At 41.9% G+C, this 20832-nt stretch overlaps 1 protein-coding gene across 3 annotated transcripts in view; it reads right to left on the bottom strand.

Moving 5' to 3' along the window:
- DDC (dopa decarboxylase) overlaps positions 1-20832 on the bottom strand; it is a 90199-nt gene that overhangs the window by 10253 nt on the left and 59114 nt on the right. For all 3 annotated transcript variants that reach the window (XM_019540986.1, XM_019540994.1, XM_019541009.1), the window contains exons 12-13: positions 18318-18416; positions 8211-8312 (exon numbers count right to left, since the gene is read on the bottom strand). In XM_019540986.1, the coding sequence (XP_019396531.1) occupies positions 8211-8312; positions 18318-18416 (201 nt within the window). The remainder of the gene's footprint in view (positions 1-8210; positions 8313-18317; positions 18417-20832) is intronic.

The following is a 20832-nucleotide window of genomic DNA, read 5'->3' as shown; positions in this document are numbered from 1 at the left end:
GCCTAATAATAGGACCAGCTTAAACTTGCTATTTCTTCCCTTGTTCCAAATTTTTAGCCACCACAACACTGTGGGATTATAGAGGGTATTTTTTTCCAGTTACTTTGTGAGCTGTAGATCCAAAATGGTTTAGGCAGATAATTCTTTGGGCTCTAGCAATCATGCTCATCTGAAACTTGGTATGAAACCACTCATTGTATTAGCAGATGAGGTTTTTTAGACCTTATATGCCTATATTTTTAGACCAACACATCTACAACCAACACTTCATTATTTTAGCTGCATGTCTAGTATTCTAAAAGCTAATAAAAAACAATCAGGAAGATGTTTTTCAACAGTGTATATTAATATTTGTGAACCAAATCATATATTGCTTATTTGAGCCTAAGTGCCACTGGGGATATATTTAAATAAGACAATAGAAAGGATTTCAAAACCTGATAGGAATGAGCAAAATTCATTCCTTTACTTTATGCCAAGCATGAATCTGGTGTCTCTTATTAATAGGACTCTTAAAACAACTTTGGCCTGAAGTTCTGTGTTTTTATAGAATTTGTTCTTCCATACAATATCTTTTTATAGCATTCAAGTGCTTTAGAAACCTGAAGAAATTAATCCTCACCATGATAATTAAATTAATATATTTGATGGATAATGAATTTAATTCATTCCTTTACTTCATGCCAAACATGAATCTGGTGTCTATTTAAATTTTGTCTTTCAAAAACTCAGTGATCTGAACACATACACGCTATCCAAAAGGCCCCAGTTCTAGCAAGTTTTGTCTGCATTAAGATGCCTGCTATGTTATATCCTACACAATTAACTGCTTAATTGTATAATACATTTAGACCAGCCACACATGCAAAGTAATTTCACACAATAAAAATGACTATCTAGCTATTTAAAAAGCCAACCAGCTATAAAGTTAGTGCTTGAAAATGTGTAACAGCTCTATAGCTGGGTTCTATTCAGCTTTAATTTGACGGTGTAGGAGGGCTGTGCGAAACAGCACCTTTTCACTTCGACTTCTGTTTCAACATTTGGACAGAACAGTGTTTTGTTTTGAGTTTAGTTTTGTTTTGAAAGCACTGTTCCGTTTCGTTTCGTTTCGTTTCATCAAAACATTTTCAATGATTTGACGCTGTTTTGGCATTTTGCCTATTGGCTATGATGGAGGAGAAACAACCTCTTCTGACTGCAGGCAGATCAGGGCCTGCACCCTGGGGAGGAGTCTGGCAGAGCTCCGCAGCCCTCCTGGGGTGCAGGCAGGAGGCTGCCGCTGCTGCCTGGGACTGGTGCAGGGAGCTAAGCCGGTGGAGGAAGGCAGAGCACAGCCCTGCTGCTGCACTCCGCTACCCCGCGCTGGGCTGTTCCATGCGGCTGCAAGTGGCTGGGAGCTGAGCCTGGTGGAGGCGGGCAGAGTGCAGCCCCCAAGCTGCGCCACGCCTCTCTCCACCAGGTTGCAAGCCAGTGGGAACTGACCCTGGTGGGGGAGGGGAAGGGGAGCGCAGCCTCAGGGCTGTGATCCCTCCCCCCCCCCAGGCTGCAAGCCACTGGGAATCCAGCCTGGGCTGCTCTGCCCCCCTCCACCAGGCTGGGTTCCCAGGCACTTGCAGCCTCGTAGAGGGAGGAGGGGCACAGCCCCAGCGCCACACTCTGCCTCCCTCCACCAGGCTCAGCACTGAGTGGCTCAGCCCCATGCAACTCAGCCCGGTGGCAGGAGATGGAGTGCAGCCTTGGCTCTGCCTGCCTCCTGCCACTGGGCTGAGCTCCATGGGGCTGGTGGAGCCAATTGGAGTGCAGCCTGGTGGCGGAAGGCAGGCAGAGCTGGTGCTGGACTTCAATCGGCTCTGCCAGCCCCAGGGAGTACAGCCCAGTGGCGGGAGGTGGGGAGAGCCAAGGCTGCGCTCCACGCCGAGCTGAGGCACATGGGGCTGCACGGAGCCACTGGGAGTGCAGCCCTGGCTCTCCACTGCCCCCCACCACCTCATTTCATTTCAAAGTTGTTTCAAAGCCCTTTGTTTCATTTCGATTGTGCTGTTTTGAGCTCGAAATGAGTCAAAACAGCATCAAACCAAAACAGCCGGTGAAATTTCGCACAGCCTTACTGTGTAGCGGGGTCCTTAGCATCACAGCATTGCTATTGTTTTCCTATTTCTTTTTCTGCTGTCTAGGAGAATGAGTCTATCTAGTTTTTATATTATCAGGCTGGGAAGCAGCCTCGGCCTTGCTGATTAGTTCACCGTAGTTGCTTTTCTTGACCTCCAGCTTAGCAGCTGATCTTCTAGGAAAGAGCAGAGGCAATGCAGTAGCCCTTCCCTCACCTCCATTACACTACCTGACTGTAGGTGAGGCAAGCTTATAGGTATGGAGTTGTACTTTACTGATACTGTCAGAATCCTGCATAAAGCAATTCACAGATGGGCTCAATCAACCTGCAACATTTTCCTGGGGAAATTTATAAAATGCACTTATAGCTTTACATGCATCTATGATATATTTATCTAGATATATGTATGACAAGGACAACAAGTCCTTTTAAAACCTTGCCTTGTTGATTTTTCTGTTCTATGCATTGTGTCACATCTGACTAATCTTTATCAAAACAAAGCATACCTGAAGACAATTTATGGTCTATAGGCCCCAAGTTGTCCCAAATCAAAATATTACCCTAAACTTCAGGGAAGTTTGAATCCTGAGCAGATGCCACGGCAGACACTTTTTTCTATACAACAGCTTCATGCTACCCCAACAACACCAGAAGTTGGTGTTGGTGATATCTTTTGTCAAGGGTCCAATTTATTGATAGTGAGGGGTCCATTCCTTTACTCTGGGGAGTAAATGCATCATAAAAACTACAACCCTTTCTGCCTATCTAAAATTCAGCTACACAGTCTTGGATTTTAAGTCCCTGTTAATTTAGTGCCCTCTGGTGGGGGGAGAAGTACCTTTTTTATATCCCTCTTCTCCAAGGGTCCCACAGAAGCACTGAGGGGCTGCTATGACACTTAGGTGTCACATCAGATTGAATTTAGTGGTAGCCAATTCTCTTCTGGAGCTATGGGAAGCAAGTAGGCAGCTCCACTTGCATGTGTCAGTTTTAATAAGACACTGTCCTTCCAGCCCCTTAGAGATTTGACTAGCTTTTTTTCATATTCATCTGCAGACATGACAAGACAACAAAAAATTAACTCTTTAACCTACTACCCTACCAGTTTCTCTGTGGCATTTTTCTGCTATATAATAACTAGACATTAGTGTTTTTTCAACAGCCTGAAAGAGAAATGCACAGAAGTTAGTTATAGTTTAGGAACAGAAATACAAATATTTCATCCAAAATAAATGAGGGAGAAACTAGTTTTTTCTGCTAATGCTACAAGGATCTTCAATCTTTCCCTTCTAGATATGCAGCACTGGCACACTGACCTGCCTCCCGAGCCCTTCATGCTTAAAGAAATTGAGAAATGCTGCAGCACCTGCAGTTCAACAGGATATTTTAATGGGAATTACATAAATATGATGTTTTAAGAGTGATTCAGAAAGTGAACTAAGTTACGCAAGCACAATCACACCAAAATGTATTAGACTCCTTTTACGAGCAATCAACAAAAGGAGGGAAATGATGCAGGCCTTGCTGCCCCCTGGGTTCTAATGTCTAGCCTTCATAAAGTCAAGTCTTTATTCCTCAGAACTTCTTAGTAAGAACATGCTGTTTCATAACTGTCTGCTATGGAGGTCTTACACCTTCCTCTGAGGCATCAGGGACAGGAGGTGGGACTTAGATGGAGCCCTGATCTGATCAAAAGTGACAATTCCTATGTTGCCATGCTCAATTTCATCAGCATTGTTCCTTAATAGTGAATGCAGAGCACTCACTAACAGCTGTCACTAGACCTACAAAAATGCAGTGTTTGCTTGTTTCACGTTAGAGAATTGGCTATAAGCAGCATCTTACTTCTGTAGATCCCATGCCAAAAAACCTTCCCACAAACTTTTGAAAAGTTCTTGTTAGGACAAAAATAAATATTCAATGCTATCAGGCCTTCACTAATCAGAAAATCTCCACAATTCATGCAGCATCTGTTCCACCAGCAGGGTACCCTTTTTATTGACAGCACAAACACAAAAGAAACCACTTTATAGCCCTAGCTGAGTGCAGGCTTTACTGTAAAGACATTCATTTTGACTCTTTGACCAATTTCATTAAGCCCAGGTAACTGGGGCAACTGAACAGCAAAGAGAGGAATGTCAGAAAAATAACGCCACGTAACCAAAAAGAGCCAGATTTGCTTCTGAACCATTGGGAAACCCAGAAGCATGTGCTGGTATCATGCAGACTATGAAGAACCTCAGTGTTCCAGTTCAGCCATTACAAAGGTTTTACACTTAGAGCAAGGATTTATGATGTATAATGAATTTAGGGTATCCTCTTAAAGATTACAATTCTTACCCAGGGACAGAATGACTTTCTGACCATTTCTAAGTATATTCATTAATTAGATTATAAATAAAAATGTTTTCAAAAACAAGTCATTTAAGAAATGTAGCACTAAAGACTTTTTTTTTGTTCTGAATGTTAATAACAATAATGTAGATTTTTTGTACTTTAAAATTGAAAATAGGCTGTATTTGTGGGAATTAGCTTATAATTCAGCTAAGCTCTTAACTACATCTGCGTCTGTTATGATCACTCTATCATATAATGTAGAAGATGCCCTTTGTATAAGACACACTCGTAAAAAGCATAAAATTATGGGAGAACATTTTAAACAAATTTGATTGACTTTTCTCAGCTTTTTTACATGATTCCAATTATTTGCTACCTACGTCTGTTGTATAACACACACCTTAATTTGTAAGTTCCTTTGGAGCAGGGTAGATATGTATAATGCACAGGGAAATTTGGTATAGCTTGTAGGAAGGATCAAGTTGATGGATAAATCTACCTTGAAACCAGTGCTGTGATTGCAGCTCATGTAGCTAGCTTTAAACTAGCTAGCCCACATGCTGCTAGTAATGTAGTAAGAGCAGTGCAGGGCTCATCCTGAGCTAACTGCCAGTTTCTCAGGTAGATTGTGGAGCTTGCTGTGGACCATCATGTTGCAGTGTAACAAGAAGCCCCTTCTTGCCTGTACCTCCCCACCCCCTCATTTTGTGCATTTCTTTTTCCTTCTAAGTACTGGCAGAGACCTAGCACACACATTGCATGGGTGTGGCAAGGCTTGGAGCAAGCCAGAAAGCTGAAGTGGCTTGCTCTAGAAACCTACAAACTACATGTACATATCAACTGAGCTAAGTGTTGCTAAAGAAAACAAAAGAACTAAGATATCTACTTTTAAGCAAAGCCTGTAAGAGACAAGAAAAGACAAGGTGCATTGAAAACATGACTCTAAATATATCCTGGTGAACACATTCCCCCTTTAATTAAGATCTGGTTCCCAAAGCAAACTTCCCATATCTGTCTAAAGTTTTGTGTTGGCTTCAGCACGAATGGTAATTCTTGTTCATGGAGAGGGTGGTTCAGGTGATCAGTTTGATCAGGTGTACACTTACAATTCTTCCTTCGGTGTTCTGCAAGTAAGGTTACCTCCAAACTGGGACTGTAGGTTACAGTTTTTATTGGGTGAGTTGCCGTCTTGGGCCCCTCCTACCCAAACCTGTCACTACTCCCAAATCTGGGCTGGGATCTTACTAACAGATTTCTGCTGGGTGGTCAGTTTGTATTCTTTGGAAAATTTTCCACACCACTGCAGTGACCTCTCTTTCCCAACCCCCTTTCAAAAGCCCCTAGGTTTTGATCTCTCAGAATGTTTGCTTAAGGGTCGTTTTTAAGTTAATTTTGTTAAAGGCCTCTAGAGATAAAATCCAAGAACCAAGACATTCAGCACATAGGAAAAAACAAGCAATGAGCCTAGATAAGAAGATGAACCTTGCCTTTTTTCTAAACTGACTAATGGGTATTTATTATAAGCATTCAAACTATTACATTCAATATGACATTATGCTAAATCAGTCTATGTGACTGCATCTAACCTGTGTCACTTACTGTCCCCAGTGGCCTTTGCTCCTCACTACCTCACATTGCATTTTTATATATTTCTCACAGTGCATTTTTTTATATTTCATCTGTCTCATCTTTGCCTTGATATTCCGTATTTTATGTTTTATATCTTTTAACTTTTAACAAATGTATCTTTTAGAGTAAGTCATACCTTGTATTACTAAAATTATTATTATTATAAGAATACACTGGAATTGTAATCACTGGAATTGTATTGCTGTATTGGGCTGGTCCCCCTGAGTGAATGTGAGTATGTATGAATCAGTAGATTCCTGAATGACAAAGCAAGAGCCTCTGGCTGTTAATTGACAATAGCCTAGCCAGAGGAACTTACCATTACAAAACTCTACTCTACAAGCCATTTTAAGCTGATCAAGCCACCTGAAACCTACAAGGACACAGCTACTGAATCAATCAAGTCAAGGGTGGACTCCCAAAACTGCACCATCGGGCAGAACCCCCAGTGACCGTGACTAACAGCTGTCATGTACTACTCAAGACCCACGTGGGACAGTGATCTCTGGATTGGGCAGCTAAGATGATGCCAAGGGATCACAGAAGTCTGCCAAGAGAAGGGATAAAAGGCCGTGAAGCATGACCCTCAGTGGTGCCCTCTCATTCAGCGACCGACCGACCGAGACAGAAGGACAAGCAGGAGACCTCCCTTCTGGAAAAGACATCACCTTGGAGGAAGCTGACCATTGACAGCAGACTCCAGCGCCTCAGATAGGTATAAACCAACATAGATGCTACACTACTATTGCAGCAATTGCGCGCGTGTGTGTGTGTGCGTGCTAAGGTGACCAGTACCCATCACAATCCCCAAAGGTTCACATTTATAATTTTACTGTAACTTCACATCCCTTCTAATAAATTAGAATTTATAATGGTCCTGAGAGTTGGTCCTCTGTAGCTAACAGTGGTGGCTATTACAATATTGTTACCCAGGTTAGTTAGTTTAAAACTAACAGGTACATCTACGTGAGCTGTAGTCATGCTTTGACTGCAGTGTAAACATATCCAGGAGCTCAGGCTGTTCTTAAGTGAAATCACTATAAGATATAATGGTCCTTGTCCACATCCTTCTTGAACTGTGGTTCTGGGCACCACACTTCAAGAAGGATGTGGATGAGCTTGAAAGGGTACAGAGAAGGGCCACCAGCATGATCAAGGGCCTGGGGAACAGGCCGTATGAGGAGAGACTTTGGGACCTGGGACTGTTCAGCCTAAGCAAAAGAAGGCTGAGAGATGACTTGATAGCTGCCTACAAATATGACAAGGGAGAACACAGGTGAACAACTTTTCACAAAAGCCCCCCCCCCAGGAAAGCATGAACCAATGGACACAGGCTAGTCAGGGACAAGTTTTGGCTGGACATAAGGAAAAACTTCTTTTCTGTAGGGGTAACTAGAATCTGGAACACACTTCTAGCAGAGGTGGTACAGTCGCCATCTCTGGCAGTCTTTAAGAGGAGGCCACGGGACCAAACTTGATGACCTTATAGATCCCTTTCGGTCCTTTTTTCTATGATTCTATGATAATATGTTGAAGAGATTTATCATTGATACTGTTATCTTCAGAATAGGTGAAATGACGTGGTAAAGTTTTCTCTGATTTTCTTCTTTAGAGGAATTAAGGGAAAGAATACATTCAATAATTTAAGATTAAATTAAATCTTAAAGGACTGTTGTAATACCCCAAAACAGGCAGTATAAGCTTAATAGAAATTCGGTCATGTTAAAGTACAGCAAAACCTGTACAGCCTGTACAGTACAGCCTGTAAGGACAATGAAAAAATATAAAAAATTTAAAAGTTTAATCCCAGACTATAAATCCTAAAATATATTAATTATGCAGAGTAATCATATGCTTACTTCCTGGTGTCATTACAGAATAGATTTAAGTCCTCCTAGGTGCCTTAATCATTTCTATATCTTCACATACTTGCATTTTGTTAAATTTATCTGATGCTCAAAGAGCATCTACCTCAGGATAACTTTGGAATATATAATTTATCATTACTTTCCTGCAATTTAAAACAATTACCTTAACTATAAACACATGCTAGTCCAGTACAGTATATCAAATCTATCTGAATGTATACCTACAACAGGAGAGGGGAAATAAGAAGCCTTTGCTACTTTACCTTTAGTCGGAAGCACACCAGTCCCAACATGACCTCAGAACAGATTTCAAACCGTTCGTCCTGGAGTACCAACTGTTCAAACTCATGTGATAACTTCACATGCTGAAAAGAGAGGAAATGTCCAATGTATAAATCAGTCATGATCTATAATTATTTCCACCCTCCTACTCATCCTCTTAAAAAATATTCCTAGAAGCTACCCATGACCAGCTAAAGTGCTCACCCAGCACTGTTTGCTCATATTAATTAATATCTTATTCATGATTATTAGAGTTTCCGGGATAGAGGACAGGTTAGTTCTAAGCTTTTGGCCTATTCTCTCTCTTTCCCCATAGCCACCCACCTATCCATCGCTCCCTCCCTTCCTGCCTCCCTCCTATTTCTAGTGTACTTTTCACAGTAGTATCTTGGCATGATTGTAAAATATCATGTCAGTTTATGGTGCCATATTAAGAATAAGCATAATAATTCCAAATAATAATTTATCTCTGACTGTGTCATGTGGGATATTTCATTTTTAAATTTCAATTTATTTTCATTGCCTTTCTCTTTCCTGCCCAAATATCTCTGTAATATATCCACCAGCAAGATGTATTCAAAAGGTACTTCAAAAACTATTTGCTTGTAAGTAAAATGCATCTGGCGGTCTCAGCTGAGTTATTTTGAATTTATTTTTTAAAAATCTCATTACACAGTTTGCTGCAAGTTGAGCAGTCCAGCAAAGCTTTCTTGGAGAAAAAGAAAAGGTTCTAGATGAAATGAGCATAAAGAGGACTTTTTCCTTTACCTTAAGTTAAAATGGAGTTCAGGTGCCACTTAGTACTGCCCAGTTCCTAGCTTTCATGGGATGTATGTGTAAAAAGGATGCTTTTTATTCAAGAAATCAGATGTATCAAGAAATATGTAAATCAGTACCAATGTGGAAAACTTTAATAGCTGTGTAATGCCTTGAAAATTCACATAATTTTCCCTCAGAAAGTAATTACATACTTTAAAAATTTGCAATAGAGTTACAAATTTAAAACCCGCGCAATTTAGGAAATGAAACCCATTAAGGTTCACAGGGCAGTAGCACCAGCAATATTATGGAAGACTTATATCTGAAAATGGTGCCTTTAATGGCCCAGTAAAGCAGAGGTTAAAGGAAGGCATAGTATGTAGAACCATAGCTCTCCACTGGCCATCTGGTTCCTCGTTCAGGTGAGGAATCATCAAGTTTTTTGATGTGAAGGGGGACAGCAATGCTGGTGCTATGCTGGCGTATTTTAGAACCATTCAGCTTTTTTGATGTTAGGGGGAACAGCAGTAATAATTGATAGGAAAAAAGGAGATACCCTCTTCTTACTTTTCCTGTCTGAAAAGATGTGTTCCCTCACACATCTCTCTTTAGTTAATGGAACTATTGTATTTAGAAACTTTGAAAGTCAGATCCTTGTGCTTTTAATTTTTCCCCTACATTATGTCTAGTCTATATTAGCCATATATAAGGTAGGAGCCTAAAACATCTAGTAGAGTTGGAATGTAGCTCTAGTCAGGATGATTTAGGAAATATCTGAGAATTGGGCGCTTTAGTGGGACTTTTTGGGTGCTTTTATCTAATAGCCGATTGAATCAGCTTTAGTTAAAAGTGCCAAAAAGCCCCACTGAAGTGCCCTATCAATACAGATGCTGCAGAGTTGGACCAAAGTAACACACTGCTGCTTCTGGCAGTCTCAGACAAAAAGTCTTGTCTGTCTTAAAGTTCTACCATTTTTAAAGCACCTGTGCTCCAAAACAATTCTTTGCATTTTCTGAAGTGTATTTTTTCCTCTCTGCTGTTTTATTTTTTAAAATGAAGGAGGATATCAAACAAAAATAAAGAGAACCTTTTGTTTTGGGCAGAGAGTACAGGGAATATTTGAATATTTCAGCTTATAAGGACTTTCCAAAAGTCATAATCAAGGTGAAATAGAAATTATAATGAAAGCTTATGCAGTTTTAATTACAGATGTCTGATGTTTGTTTATATCTTAAAATAGAAAAATCTTTTTTGATTCAAAACCTTCAAATGGATGCTTTGATAGGCCACATAACCAATCTCTTCTTATATTTTTGCCATCTCCTCCCTATTGTATCTTGCACTCATTTATTACCACTACTCTTTAATTAAACTGGAAGCCTTTATGGTTCCACAAAAATATTACTTCTAAACACATTAGAGACACCTGGACATTAACATTATTAATGCAAATAATAATGCGTTTGCAACTTTGAAACCTGGAAGAAATATATACACTTATATTCTAGTATGTTTTCTATGCCATGATATATGTATTTATTCAATATTTATATTCTGAATCACACCTCTTGTATAGCCATTCACAGGATGCCATTCACAGGATGCAAATTCACAGGATGCAAATCCAAGCACATTTGGTCCAGCAAAGCAATACAATGTAGAACTCCTAATAATTTCAGTGAGGCCAAGATTTTACCAATAGCACATTTTATGTGCTCTGGCTAACTGTTATACCATTAAACATAGTGGCCAAAATCCTGACATCCTTAATTTTTCAGTCTTTGGGTAAAATTACTTACTAATTAATAGCAATTTACACTGAGTAGGGAAAGAATAAAACTACTAGTTCAGAAGCCAGTTTAAGTAGTCAGTACAGGAATCCTAATTTGCTATTGTACATTTTTCAAGGGAGTAGCTCAATCTCTCTCTCTCTCTCTTTTTTTTTTTTTGCACTAAATAATTTGCTAGTGAATCAAAACCCTTTAGAAAAAAGGATAACGCAGGAAAAAAAGTGCTGGAAGTTTGCTGCATTCCTGTATGGATACTGCATATGGAAACTCCTGTTAATTAGTTGCACCATAATTTTTGCATGATCTCTAACAGCAAAGAGAAGTTAGCAAAAACACTAGGGGGCAGCAGACACTTTGAATTTTTACATAGTTAAGGAGGGATTCATAATTTCCCAAAAGTCTGAATATACTCTACAATTGAGCTACTACTGCCAACCACCCAAAGCCCCACACCACTGAACCACAAAAACTTGCCCATGACAGCTGCAGTGCTAGTAATCCAAACCAGAGTAAACACAAAAGAGTTAGATCTCATTAGGAACTGATGCCTGAAATCCACAAAAATCAAAAGGATTTTAGATTTAAGTCTTCTCTCTCCAAGATAAATATTGCAGGAGGGTATGATAACTGTTCACAAGAGGAGTCAAGGTAGTTCAATCCTATTAGCGGCATACACAACTTGTGAGAAGGACGTCCTGCATGTAGAACTGGGGACACATCCTAGGGAGATGATGTTTCATGCTAGTCTCAGAGTTCTGTTAAGCAGAGCCACAAAGACAAGAGTTCCTGAAGGAGTGGATTTCATTAACTACAAGTTTCTTTGATTTTGACACTTGGCTCATTCTGTGCCTTTAAGCTTATTTTAACATACATTATAAAATATTATTTTGATTTTAAAAATACAGTACAAGAAAAAATGTTATTGTTGTTTAGTACACTACATTTTCAGCCTTCAACTGTTAGTGAACAGATATCCTAACTGTGGTACATGGACCATGTCACCCTAGTGTCCTGAAGAGCCCTTGTGCTTGGTCTGTGAAAGATAGCTTAGCCTGTCACACTGGCTATCCTCAATTCCTACTGCCAATCTTCATTAAAAGCAACTAAAAAATCTTCTCTAATATTACTTTTTTCAGGTAGACAATTACCACATGGTCTGGGGAATATAATGTGCTGGGGAATATAATGTGAACTTGCAGACGGAAGAGGAACTGGTCTGTGTAATAGCGAATGGGAGAAGTGATTGTGAGTGGGTGCGAGCGTAGGCTCATGAGGGGGCTCTGTTCAACCGTGCCCCGCATTTCAGAAGAGTATGCAAGGCCCCTGCATAGAACCCACGTTGGAACACTGAATGTTGATCTGATGCAAGCTGGTATGGTGTGGCACATAGATCGGAGCTGCGGTGAAGTCAGTCACACCAATTTTTGCATGCATCTGCATGTAGGCAAATGTACATGTGTGCATGCATGCATGCACACACACATGCAAACACCATTTGGTCATCCTTTGCCTTGCCTCCTGCACTGTTGTTCTCTTGGCTTCCTCTTCATCTTACTGCCTTCTGGGCCATCCACAATGCTGCTTTTCATCTGTCATTTCAGAGGCTATCAATGGCACACCTAACATGCTCAAAGTTCTGCACAATTCCACCTCCTTTTCCCCTATGAATTACACAAGCCCCGTCCTACTGGCTGCCCTTCTGCTCTTCCCCCATTCCCATCTTGGGGTCTCATTTTATGCTTCCTTCCTCTGTCTGAACCAGTTTTTCTGTTGTATGTCAAACAATGATCCTCTTTTCACTAAAATCCATCCTTAAACACCCATATATGCATGCTGTCTTCTGAGAAAGCTTTCAACAAAAATTCACACAGTTAAAAGAAACCAGCACTTCTTGGAGATTAAGCTTTTATTTTGTTACCTAGGGTGCACTTGTGGGTCATTGCTCTATCCTGAGCACAAAAGCCCTTAACCATCTGGGAATAATTTCCCAAACTGTTCTAAGAAGTACCCTCTGGGATGCCAGAGCAGGGGTGAAAATAACATGGGTGAAGGGACATGTTAGACAGCTTTACAGAGGAATGTGTGTGAGCTGCTGGACCCAAGCAATTTTCTAAGAATGGAATAGTCAATAGAGCAGCAGGGAACCAAGGCCTCTTCCCCTGCCCCCCCCCACACACACACATATGCACCCACACACAGATGCACACACAAATGTGCACACACATACTGCTTCTGGGCTGTCACATTTGTATTGTACCTGTGAAGGTGTAGCACTAAATCACATCCTGTTGTCCTAATTTGGACTATAAGTATTTGGAAAAAGGATTGTGTCTTCCTTGAAACTTGGAAATTTGGACAGGATATCAACAAAACTTTTGGAAAAAGGATGTCAGGACATCTTTGACAAATGCTAGCATCTTGTAGGCATAAGTGCTGGGGTGGGCAGTTATTTCAGGTAGAGGGCAATTATTTCAGGTACTAAGTTTTGGCAAGCCATCGAGGGCCACATGACAGGCAGTCAGGAGCAGATAAATATTCATTTTCTAAATTTTTTAGGGGCCCCACAGGCAAGACAGAATGGGCTGGCGGGCTGCATCCGGCCCATGGGCCACATTTCGCCCATCCCTGCATAAGTGCCGCTTCCTCATAGCACAACCTATTTGAGCAGGGGTTCTGTATTCAGAAAAGTGCTACCTACCAAGTCTTCAATAGCCATTTTTACAGATACTAGGTTTCCCTAGCTGTGACACTACAAGGTTTTCACAGATAAGTGTTGACCCAACTCAAGTCTGCTTACTTTATGACACCTCACCGAATAATAGCCCAAGCTGGTGTGGCTACAGAGAAGAACAGTCCTCTCTCTGTGAATTTTCAGCTGTGATTTTTAAGTGGTATTTGCTTCATTGTTATAAGTGAAGAACAGAAAAAAAAAAACTTACAAAGCTCATACAGGCTGCATCCAGACATGCAGGCACATGTGATCTGTGGTGCCACAGACCTCTTTGCGGTGCCACAAACTGCACATTTGGAACATTAAAAAGTGCCCCATGCTGCAAATTTGCAGGGCAGGGGCAAGATTTGCTACCAGGATTTCCTGGTAGCAAAAAAAAAAGTGCTGAGGAAAAAAGGTGGAGCAGTGCAAGCTACAATAGTATGCACAGGAAAAAGCGGCAGCTTGGTCCTTCAGGAAGGTGCTTTGACTGCTGGCCAAAGTGTCTTTACTCTTCCATTTGTGCCCTGGCTGCTCCAGCACATTGGGAACTAGGAGGAGCTGGGGAAAGGGCGGTTTGCCCCAAGTGGGACAATTTATCCCTCACCAAACTGCACGTGCCGCTACTGTTTGTGCTGCTGCAAGCGCATGCCCCTGCAGATCTGGACACAGCCATGGAATTTAATTGCTTCAAAAGCTACAGACAGTGCTTTTAAAGGAATGAATTTTTAGAATGTTCACAGGGAATTGTGTATAAAATAAATTAACTTAAAATAGAGTTATGGATCAGGTATTAATGATAGGGCATTCTAAGGCTTATCTAATGATAAACTTCTCACCTGTGACCTGTTATCCTGAATTAGAGCAGCATAATTTAAAAATGGGCAATTGTCTGCATTTCACATAGAAAGCAACAGCAGGACAATTCTGGGTGCTGTTATTAATTCTCTTAAGCTATTTGCTCCTGCCTTCCTGCTTCCTGGAATTTACTTCCAAAACCCATAATCTTCTCCCCCCACCCATGTTTGAAAGATGTTGCCCCCGCAAATCCCTTTTAATCTGTTTTGCATTGTGTTGCTACTCTGTTTTGTAAATGAAGAAGATATATAAACTGGATGGTTTTAGAAAAAAGAGGAGTGATGCTACAATTAAATCAAAGTCATTTGTGCTCATATCCAAGGAATATTTTGTTCTTTAAATCTCTGTGTCTCAACACAAATACATGCCAGATCACAGTGGCTATCCACTCATTCAGATACTGGGCTTTAAAGCCACAACACAAGAAACATCCCAAAGTTTAAAACATACTATTAAGAAGAAAAAACACTGGTTTGCAACTTTGAGGAGATGGAAGGCAGAAAAGAGAGCTGATCCTGAACCTTCAATTTCAAAAATATTTAAAACCAATATCGTTTGCAAAAAGAAAATCTTATCCACTTATAAGCACACCATCATTGTGGAAGGATTATACTTTTCCCTGCTAAAGCTTGTCATGAGCTCAAAATCACTCAAACTTTCAAAAGTTAAGGTAAATCCTGGGAGTCTGAATAAAAAAGGATAGTTTGCATAAGCACTGGATAAAGTTTGGTAAAACTTTTAGATTATTTGGAAGCCTAATTCTCATTTTTCCAAAGAGACTTCAACATGCGTAGGGTGACCTCTGTACTAGCTAGGAGGAAAATAAATCTTAATCCCCAAGCCTTCAAAGAAGACCCGGCTATGCTGTCTCACAGTCAGGCTGCAGCTACCACCACAGGGTGTGGGTAAAGGTAGCAGATAGCCTCATGCATTGGCCTACTGATCATGTCTCAAACAAGCTCACTGCCCCTTCTCCATGTTCCAGCTCAGGGAGCTGTTGCATAGCTCTGCTCCAGGGTTTGGATTCTTCCTTGTTAGTGCACTGAGATGGCAGAAACATCATGTTCTGACCCACATTCACTGCAATATGTGACCAAAAGAAAACTTGCCTGTTGTCTCTCAAAACGATAACTGAGAAATGGGTCTGGCAACTTTAGGGATCATCTTGTGACACAAAAAAGTGCCAAGTGTAACCCAAGCACTGTACTGACTGTTCTCTCTAGAGATGGCTTTGCCAACACTGGGAGTACAAAGACTGTTATTTGCAAGATGTTACCATATGTTTAAATGGAAACAACTTCACAAAGCCTGGAATTATAAAAATCCTTTAAGAATGACAAGGGATGGTAAAGTGAGGTTAAATTTCAAGAGTGTTTTCTTTTGGGAATCTGTTTATAGCTCTGCAGTATAAACCAGTACCAGATTTCATGAAGTTCCTCATTACTACTACTATTTCAAAGAAAAAAATCACCATTATATTTTCGGGACTGTGAAATGGTTCTTGGAAAGAAGCAGGTGAAGAAGTGGGGAAAAGAGACAGGCTGTTGATGGCTATTGCTACAATCTGCACCATACTACAAGCTCACAGAAGAGCAACTGATCTAGAAGACTACCTAGATTCCTACAAGACAAAGAACTCAAACTGTTCATGCAAGTACATGTCCACTGAACATTGAAAAAACAAAAACAACCCCCCCCCAAGGATATTTTAAAGAGAAACAGTGAAACCCACAGAATGTGATGAGACCTCCTCCTGTCCACATGGAAAAATCTGAGTCTAAATCAAAGTACACAGTAAGCCAAATCTGCTCTCAGTTACACCCATACAGCCATACTGAAATCTCAAGGGTGATGATCACAATTTAAAAATATCCCACAACATTTTCTAGTACTTAAAGAAATAATGTTGCACGCACATATACAGTCCAGCAAGTCTATAAGACGTAATGATATAAATGCATAGGTTCTTATAAGTACCTATGAGTACTTAAGGCACTTGAGTACTTTGTAAGTACCTCAAATAAGAATGTAAGTACTTAAGATAAAGAAAAGTGCCAGGAACATTTTGAATTATTTTTCTTCAGGTTGTCTTCTCTAGTCAGTGGCTTTACAAAGAAAATCACTTGCCCTAATATTTCTGTGTCTGCTAGAGGACTGTTGCCAAAGCCAATGGGAGAACCCATTCAAAGATGCTGTTTAAGAGACGCTTGAAGGACAAGCATTTGCTCTGTGAGCACTTGGAGAGTCAGGAAAAAGAGAAAGCCTGTACCATGTTTTTAAATATAAATAAGAAAGACTAAGACCTAAGTCAGATAAAGTATATGTAATAAATGTAAAGGCTCCAGCTCTGACACCAGCACTATATGAGATTTAGTGCTTCTTAAAAATCTTGGCAGCAAATTGGATTAGCTGCAGCCTTCAAAGCCTCACCAGTGAAACCAACCTAGCAAAAAGTGCAATACAGGCTGACTGTAGCAAATCATGTGCCTACTTTCACTTTAGCAGGATATACAAAAGAAGCCTGAGACCTCAATATTGATTACATGATAAAATGCTACTGTTGTTACTCCTCTCATTTGAATACTCCCCTAATGTGCTTCCCCGTAAGGTCCAGAATCTCTCTTAGATGTTTGTAAATTGAATCAATGGACATTATAATGCATTTCCCAAGAGAAATAGATGAGGGAAAAAGGATATTGTCCTTACTCTGTTCCAATAGTGGTAATTTAGGATAGAGCCATCTCCTTATGCACATTAGGCAGACAGCTGATTTGCAGCAGCATCTTATTAGATATCCTGTTTAGGGATCTTTTATTAGTCTTTAATGAAAACTGGAGCTTTTATTAAAAAATGCATGTCTGTGGGAGGGCCAGGTGCATTGGACCAGATTGAACCTGTACATAAATCTGAGTTAACTCCAGGATCTACCTGTGTCTCTTCATTTTGGAAAGATAGAAAATATTGTAATTTTACTTTGCATATACAGTACAACAGGAGGATGCACGTCATTTAGCAGGACATTTACACTCGTAAAAAAGTTCTGGCCATCACAACAATATCTTAACTGCATGTTCATAGTAATAAATGTGCAAAAAAATTTCCAAGGCCATGAACAAGCCCCAAGAACATACAGGCCCCAGCAATCCCCACGCCATTCATGGGAAGGCCTCAACTGGGGCTGCACGTGGCACTGGCCCAGTCACTAGTGTGCATCTTCTGGCAAGGCCAGGTCCTGCCTCCATATGCCCCGCGCACTGTTGGGCCAGACCAGCTCCATGGGAGCAGGACCTGGCCTGGCCCGGGAGTGCATGGCTTCTGCCTGTAGCGCCAGGAGCCGTGGGTGACAGCATGAGCAGCCTGGTCTTGTTTGAGGGTGCATGCCAGTGGCTGGGCCAGCACCCTGTGCAGCCTCTGGGTCTGAGGTGGTGCCACACCCCTGGGGGTCTCTGCGAACAGCAGGCAATGAGTGCCCCAACAGCCACTGCTGCTGCTGCTGCTGCAGGAGGGCTGCGCACCATGCAGGGGATGGGCAGGGGACCCACGCCTCCTGAGCAGTCTCCCCTGCCTGCATAGTCTCCCCCACATCCCTGCTTACCTGGGACAGAGCCTAAGTCCAAGCCACCACTGCAGTCTTACCTCACTTCTATTTGCCCCAGCTTGCAAAGATATAGCCATAAAGATGTTCTGGCCAGATGCAGGAGCATCTCGTTGGAGGACCCAGCCTGCAATTGCCTCTGGGCACACTCCAGGAGTACACCATGTCCCATTTTTTTCTGATGTGGTTTTTTTTGATACTGGGATTTCCCAGTATCAAATTTAGAGTTTGCGTTGCAAATATGCCATGTAGGGAACATTTTTCATTCTAAGTGTGCATCCTGTGGCATCTCAAACTGCTTTGAGATGCCACACCAGGCGTGTGCTCACTTGTCTGGATTTGGCCTGAGTTGTCAAAGGAACTATAATAGGATTACCTGGCGGATATGCTCCTGTAGTCCCTTGACTCCATACATCCTAAACACAAACCACATTTTCAAGGAGCGGAACCTTCGGCCCAGAGGGATTTGCCAGTGCTGCATTTGAGAGAGAAGGAGATCTATGTCAGAAGTCATTGCTTTGGGTACAATGCAGCACATGCCACGTGACAGTTTTGGCATATATCATATGTTCAGTTCCTGAAAACTAGATGACAATTCTTGAGGTGCATCAAGTAATCAAAGAATGTTTGGGGGCTCACAAATTCTTTGGTACAAACATTTAAGCACTTAAAATGTAGAAGTAAGAAAGGGAGGAGGTATCAGAAGAAAGGCCCCCAGGCTAAACCACGTATTTATCACTCTTCTGAAACTCCCATTAATGTCTCCACCAAGTGCATAGTAACATCTTGTAAAAACCTCATAGTTTTACCAAACTTACCACAAAGGACTCAGAATGCAAAAAACAAAACAAAAACAAAAATCTATATTTTTTAAAAAGTAAATTTTAAGATTAAGGTCTTGGTATTGCCCCCCAAAATGTCCTTAACAATTGCTATATAAAATAATTTGAATAAAATATGAATGTTATGTGCTATGGCATGATGAGAATATGTTCAGGAAGATACCTGCCATTGGCCAATCTATCAGGCAGCTACATATACATATAAATCTCATGTCAGTTGAGAGGTGACTTTTGCCCTCAGATAAAAAGTTTTCAGATAAACAGGGTTTGGAGTTTTACATTTACTCTCAAGTGATTAGCAGTCTGAAGCTACAGATGGACATTCTACTTCAAATTTCTGAGAAAGTGACGAGGGTGGGTGTGCAGGCAGCCTTCTGGCACAAGAGCAGGCCTGTACAAATAGGGAAGTATTGAATTTGGATTCGGCCAATTCGGAGGAGAGTGATTTGATTCGGTGATTTGAATCACTGTCCCTATTTGATTAGGCCGAATCAGAATCGGAGATTCGGTGCCAATTCAGAGATTCGGATCAGCCAGGGAGAGGCAAGCACAACTGAGCAGCTGCAGGATCTCCCATGGCTCCTCCAGCTGTGCCTGCCTCTCCTTAGGTCGGGGGAGCTGTGGGAGAGGCCCCTGTGGCTGCCCTGCCCAGCCCCATTCCTTGCCCAGCCCCAGCCTCCCGGCACTTAAAAAAAAAAAAAGCCCCGCACTCTCCGGGTGCAGAAGTGGCAACTGGGGCCTCTGAGGGCTCATGGCAGAGCCCCACCCCATGCAGCGCAGGGCAGTGGGGCATAGCAGGGATCACCGCCTCCCCACTTGGCATTTGCATGGCAGCTGTCGCATCGTGTGGGTGTAGTGTGCCTTGGCAGGGCACCGCACACTGTCTGGGAGCTAGGGCGGCTCCAGCAGTCACCTGGAGTCCAGCAGCACTCAGCAGCCTGCTGGGCTGTGCTGCACCTGTGCCATGCCTATCCCTGCTGCCCCCCACTCCCACACTCTCACTGCATGGGGGGGGCTCTGCTACAAGCCCTCAGAGGCCCTGATTGTTGCTGCTGCAGCCTGTGAGTGCAGAGCTTTTTCCCCTTTTTTTAAAGTCCCGGGAGGATGGGGCCGGGTGAGGGATGGGGTAGGGCAGTGATGGGGGCTTCTCCCAAGGCTTCGCCCAGGGAGAGACAGGCATACCTGGAGGAGCCATTGGGGAACCTGCAGCTGCCCGGCTGTGCCTGCCTCTCCCTGGTTGATCTGAATCTTTAAATCTCTCTGAATGTTTTCCAAATCAATTCAGAGGCTTTGGATTCAATTTGGACCTTCTAATGGGTGTCCCAATTTGATTCGGATTCAGAGATTCAGCCACAGAATCGGTCCAAACCTCCTCCAAATCGAATTGACAACCAAAGCTTTGCACAGCCCTACAAGGGAGCAAAAAAGTCCCTGCAAAGGCAAGCTTTTCAGCTAGTGGGCTACAGGAGGTTCTCCTTGGCTCCCCCTGTCCCCAAAGGAGCCTGATAACTGACAAGTTGTCCTCTTCCCTGTCAGTGAAGGGGACTGGTAGTCAGTGGTCAGCTGGCAGCTGCTGGAAAGGATTGGGAATTGATAGGAATTGGTCATGCCACTTGAACAGTCTTAGAGAGAGCCAAGACTGTCTGGACAGTCAGCAGAAGGTCCCCACGGGACTCTCTGACAGTTCGCACTGGATGAGCTATCAGGCACCAACTTTGGCAAGAGGAAGGGACAGCAGAGGACTATGGGATAATGGGGGATCCTAGGGCTTCTCATCATGCTACATAAATCTGAACAGGCATTACACTGACTGCTTGAAAACTCATTCTCCAGTGAAGTTACTTTTTGAAAGAGCTACCACATTATGGTGGAATTACTATTTTTTTCCACAAGGAACTGGAAAAGGCTTTGTATATTGCCCAACAAAAATGTGATGCCTGTCCGTGGCTTGAGTTTTCTTGGCAGAAAAGTGCTGATGTTTTAAGAAACATGAGGAAAAAAAAAAAGAAAAACAGCTCTTCTTTTGTCTTTTTAACATCTTAAAGTCAA

Source organism: Crocodylus porosus, unplaced genomic scaffold, assembly GCF_001723895.1.
Source record: "Crocodylus porosus isolate Cpor-Errol unplaced genomic scaffold, CroPor_comp1, whole genome shotgun sequence".
Classification (NCBI taxonomy): Eukaryota; Metazoa; Chordata; order Crocodylia; family Crocodylidae; genus Crocodylus; species Crocodylus porosus.
This window is presented reverse-complemented; position numbering and strand designations above follow the sequence as displayed.